This window comes from Gavialis gangeticus, unplaced genomic scaffold, assembly GCF_001723915.1.
Source record: "Gavialis gangeticus isolate Ggan-Ray unplaced genomic scaffold, GavGan_comp1, whole genome shotgun sequence".
Lineage (NCBI taxonomy): Eukaryota > Metazoa > Chordata > Crocodylia > Gavialidae > Gavialis > Gavialis gangeticus.
In genome coordinates, this window is record NW_017728998.1 from 28,532,036 (window position 1) to 28,537,760 (window position 5,725).

At 41.4% G+C, this 5,725-nt stretch overlaps 1 protein-coding gene across 1 annotated transcript in view; it reads right to left on the reverse strand.

Moving 5' to 3' along the window:
• Positions 1 to 5,725, reverse strand: part of ITFG1 (integrin alpha FG-GAP repeat containing 1) — a 247,876-nt gene that overhangs the window by 195,818 nt on the left and 46,333 nt on the right. Inside the window, exon 7 of the mRNA XM_019505663.1 lies at positions 4,082 to 4,143. Within this exon, the coding sequence (XP_019361208.1) occupies positions 4,082 to 4,143 (62 nt within the window). The remainder of the gene's footprint in view (positions 1 to 4,081; positions 4,144 to 5,725) is intronic.

Genomic DNA, 5,725 nt, shown 5'->3' on the forward strand with positions numbered 1-5,725 from the left:
TGGTACTGAAGCTATGTTTGGATTCTTATGGACCCTGGTAAAATAAGCACAGCCTTACAGCAGCCCTTTCCACCTGGCCCTTAGAAGGAGAGCCCAGGGAGAGATTCCAGAATAGGAGGTCTATGCTATCAAAGAATTTGATCACCAGGGATTCTGGCCTTTTCTGTTTAAAAATCCTAAATTATCCGACAGAAAATACAGATTTTGGGGGTTTCAATGATGAAAAGATCTATATCTATCTCAGCATATTGGAGCTGTTCATCACCCCAAGGCAGCAGTGGGGACAGCCACAGCTGAACCCACTCCCTAGTGAGAGAAGGAGTCAGGGGGAGCTCTGATTTTTCCGTGATAAAAAACCCCCAAATCAAATGCCAAAATATACAGGTATTTAGAATTTATTTTATTATAATGATTGAGGCACTGAGGGACTTTCAGATTTTAGAACTGTAAATATCAATAAAACATTGTGTTCAACTGAGATATATATATATATGAACATGAATATGAACATGAATATATAGACAGATAAATAGATAAATCATTATAATAAAATAAATTTGAAATACCTACATATTTTGGCATTTGATTTTGGGTTTTTTTAATCACGGGAAAAAAAAAAAAATCAGAGCTCCCCCTGACCCCTTCACTCACTAGGAAATGGGTCCAGCTGTGGCTGTCCCCACTGCTGCTTTGGGGCAATAAGCAGCCTCAATATGCCAGTGCCCTGCCCCTGTCCATCCTGATACCCCTTGCTCCTGAGCCACTGCCCCCCACAGCAGGGGTACTTAATCATAAGTAAAGTCATAGACGATATTGGGGGGGGGGAGAAGGGGACACATTTCTCCCTGGATTTCTATTCCAGAGCAGGCATGGGGCTTCAGCCTGCCTAGACTGGCTCAGGTAGGAGCCGAACCTGTAGCTGAGAGGGTGTGACCCAGAACTGGCGGGCATAGCAGGGCAGTGAGATGCGTTGTTGCCACTGCCTGGATCCCTGTGCCAACTGTACTGCCAGCAGTGCAAGGAGTAATGGACGGGGTGGGAGCATATTAAACTTACCTCCTCCCTTTCTCAGCTACTTGCACACTGGGCTGGCATGGCCTGGCCACTGCCACTTTTCCCCTCAGGCCACTCATGCTGTCCCCTACCCCACCATCCCTTCAAGGTAAAGCCACAGCCCAGCATGCAAACAGCTGGCAGTGGGAGGAGGTTAAGGACAGTACAGACCCTCCTCATCTGTTACTCCTTACACTGCTGCTGGTACAGTTGGCACAGGGGGTCTGGCGGTGGCAGCAGCTGCAACAAGTCTTGCTGCCCTGCTTCTTGTGCCAGGCCCTGGTCCTTCTGCCTGCTGGCTCACAGAGGCAGCTCCTAGCCATACCAGTCCAGCCAGGCTGCAGCCCTGTGTCCACTGTGGGCACATAGATCTGGGTGAAGGCCATGTGCCCCATTCCTGCTCCCCTGACAAGTTCCCACGGCCTATTCCCACCCCGACCTACAAGACTTACCTATAGGAGTTACTCTCTATCAGGCTGCCTGGTTGCTACATGCATGTGTGCATACACACACATACATGTGGTAACCCTTGCTTGATTGGCTTCTTCCTAGTCCCTCCAGACCCTTGCAGGCTGGAACTGTCAGCCTGCAAGGAAAAACCTGTGGTTTCCTGCATTTTTTTTCTCCTTTAAAAGAGAATATACATATTTTTCCACAGCAAATAAAAAACCTGGATCCCTGTCGATCACTCAAGTACAGGATTTTATGGTTGTAATGCCCAAATCAAAATAATACTTTTTTTCAAGAAATAGTTTCCTACTGTTTTCAGCTATTCATAGACAATCAATCAATATGCTATGAAAAAAAAATCAAAAGGAGTTAGGCATCTAACCAGCTTTTGCATTTTTAAAGGCCTCGTAGAGACATTCAGTTTCTCCTGGGAGTGTTGCTGCTCTCCCAAGAGAAACCGTGAGTATATAGATATTCAGGCTTTTTCTTCACCAAAGTAAAAATGGCCACTCCAGGAGAAAAATAATTTGGGAATAACCAGGAGTAAATCACTCCTGGAAGAGTTTCTTCTGGGAGAGCAAACATCTGTACATGCTATGGCTTCTCTCAGAAGACAATGTGGTCCTCAAGCATGCCCCATCCTCCCAGAAGAACAGTGTGTCACTTGCTGGATTGGGCTGCTCCAACAGGGGGGAAAAACACCACCCTTCATAATCTCCATTGTGCTGCATGGAAGCACAGGCTGATCATAGTCAGCCTGGGTCAGGCAAAACAGGGCTCCCATCTGTTGCCAGGAGGGTTAAGGGAGCCCATAGAGCATGCCAAGATGTGTGAACTGGACCCCACTCAGGCTGCAGTGACAACACTGAAAGCTTTCTACTTGCCAGAGGCTCAGAATTCAAATGTCTGTACATGTGGCCCTAGGTAAGAATACTACCAGAACAAACCTGGGAGAATTCCTCCAAATTATTTGAATGTGTGCATCTAACCTAAAAATCCTGTGGCAAGTCAGAAATAATACATTGCTTCATTAAATTTGATACTTAAGTTAATCAAAACCTGTTTAGCATTTTAAACTATTTTTCCTTTAAATAACTTTTTTCAACCAAAAATAAACAGTTTTTGTTATTTTAAATTTGATTCCACATTCTGTTCAAGTACATCTAGACACAAAAGTGCCCAATAAAACCCCCCCCTAATAAATAGGAAAAGTGTCATTCACCATTTTCTACCATAATAAAAAGATAAAAATTAAGGAACCGAGAACACATTCATTAGCCTAAATAACAACTTACAAGAAATGCATGCAACAATCTTGCTAATTTTGGTTAGCAAGAAAAAATATTGTAGGATTTAGTGTAAGGCTGCATTTGGTTGCAAATCAACATATTTTAATAGAGTTGTTGATTCAACGGCTGTTCCAATTACACAGGTAGCCCAATTCAAAGCTTTAAAAAGCATCTCCTGTTACTTATTTAATTCAGGATCTAACAAGATGATTTTAAAACACTTTGACATAAATCAGTTAAGCCTCACTGACTGTTTTAAAGGTTACAACAATTTATATCTGAATATGATTAATACAAAAAAAAAAGAAAAAAGAAAAAACTGCAAAGGAAGTTAAGCCACCCCTCTAGCTCAGAAATGTATTCCAATAGCAACCACTCTAATGAAATTCCTCAGTATTTCGTTGTTCTGACATCTTTACAGCAATTTACAATGCTGGATCATGACCAGGTTATGACCAGGTTGATTGCCAACAGAACAGCTTTTTGCTTCCATGCTCCCAACCGCCCAGAATTCCTCCAAGACCTTTGTATAGCCAGCAACAGTAAGAACATTTTTATAGCAACAATTATATTTTATTTTAAGTCTATTCAAGCTTCCCCATAATGTTTTATATTAATTATTAAAAGCTAATTTGGAAGAAGTCATTCTTTGACATGCAGACCAATTGAAAGTAAATGGTCAAAAATGGCATGAACTAAAAAAAAAAAAAAAGAGAGAAATTATATACTTGTAGCTTGGTTTTAACTTTTTTTTTTTTTTTACAGTATTTTGAACTATTACAATATCTACTTGAGAGATTCATATTGATAATTTAGACACGATCTAAAAGGAAAAGTGAGCTTTCTCTGTCTATCACCCATAAAAGTCTTTTATTCTTATCCTAATTTTTTCACCCATGTTTAAATCAAACTAAAAATATCTAAGCTTTGGGCAATGAAGAAAAAAATACTCCTCTGAACAGCTTTTTCTTCATAAACCATCATGCTGTCAAATTAAGTGACAGTCACCCCTTACAACAGCTGACAACACCACAGGAGCCCTGTTAACATGCGCATTAGGGCAGACTGATTAACTTAATTGGCAGTCATGCTAAAAACCTGCTTAGGATCTGATGTTGAGTGAATCATCTCCTCCAGTGATATTCAGCAGTTTGAATACAACAGTGCAACTGCACACCCTAAATGTCACCTCTGTTTATTCTTTAAACTTGCATCATCAGGTTACCTCTTCACTTTACGTTTCTTTAATCTATTTTAAGGTCACATGTTGGCTTTATGTTTCTTCTTACCTTGTTCACCCACATCTCAAACTGAATTTTGTTGGAGTCTGATAAGGTAGTTAGGAACAAATCTGAAATGATAAAATGTAACAATTTTTTAAATATGTGATTATACACATGCCCGCAAGTAGAATACCTATTAGCATAATTGGATTTAAAATGCATAGATTTGAGTACATAAATAAATTCTGATTGCACAAATTAGCATTAATCAAAACAATGTAAAAAGAAAACTGTTTTTCTCCCTTGTTCTCTACCTAGATATACAACCACAAACATTCTTGCCTTACTATAAGAGAACACCCTGAACAAACAGGCAAATCCTTTACATGAAATGTAAGTGATTATGTCAGCATAATGGCAAATGCATTTAGTGCATAAAAATGCAAGACTTGAAAATGACGATTCACTTCATCTGAATGTTAAACCTCTGTTAATCTTCCTGCATTTTAAGTTGAAAGTCAACTAATATCAGAAATCGTAACGCTTTGTCAAAAGAGCTCTTTTTCTTTTTAAAGATATTATGTTGCTTAGAAAAGAGAATTACAACTTAGCAATGTTTAATTTTGTCTATGGAAAAGAGTTTATATGCAGGTACTGAACGTGACTTAATATGAAATCAGAAAGCATTACACTGGCAAAAGTCCAGAAAAGCAAAGAGAATCAGAGTTGTTGTGAGCTTCAAGGATATTGGTTGTAGCCGTGTTGCTCTAAAGGCATTGGAAGACACAACTCTTGGGGTAGAGGTGATATCTTTTACTAGACAAGCTAGATAGTTGCAATATGTTTTCTTTATTTGCAAGCTTTTGGGCCCAAACATCCTTTGTCAGGCAAAGGAAAATTCAAAGATTGTAAAATTTCTCCCAGGTAGAAATGAAATGTATTGCATAGGAGAACTAAAAGATGGTATGGATTTCTCCTGGGTAGGAAAGTTCATCTGTAAAAAAAGCTGCTCTGAGTATGCAAATTAGGTTAAAACAAAGGCTGGAACCGGTTGTTTACCTCAAAGTCCAATGGCAGGAAAGATGCTTAATTTTGCTTCTTCCTTCTTAAGTTGTGAATTTTTCATTTCAAAACGGCCAATTACAATATCTTCCATGTTTCAGGGACACTGGTTGTAGCCGTGTTGGTCTAAAGCAAGGGTGGGCAAACTGGCCGATTCCATTTCCCAGCCACCCCTGCAACATGGCCAGGGCTGGTATCCATGGAGATCAGCCATGGCCATGCTGGCAGCATGCGCAGCAGAGCAGGTGAGAGGGCTGCTCTGGAGCCAGTGAGATCTTGCAATGGGGACAGCTTGCTCTGAAGCCAGGGCACAGTCATGATCTGTAGCCTGCATGCTCTGGGCAGTGGTGCACAAGCAGGGGATCACGGATCTGCCCCCGTTCCTTGCAGCAGTGACAGCTGCAATGGTCTGGAGCAGAGGCACAGCTGTGATCCCTTGCTTGCATGCTCCTGCCCAGAGCATGCAGGCTACAGATCGAAACTCCACCCTGACTCCGGAGCAAGCTGCCCTCATCTTAAATTCCCAGTACCTCTGGAGCAGCCCCATGCCCTGTTCTGCCACCCACCCTGCCAGTGTGGCTGCAGCTGGTCTCCATGGCAACCACAGCCTTGAACTTTCCCATGCAACTGTGGCTGGGGGGTCCCTGG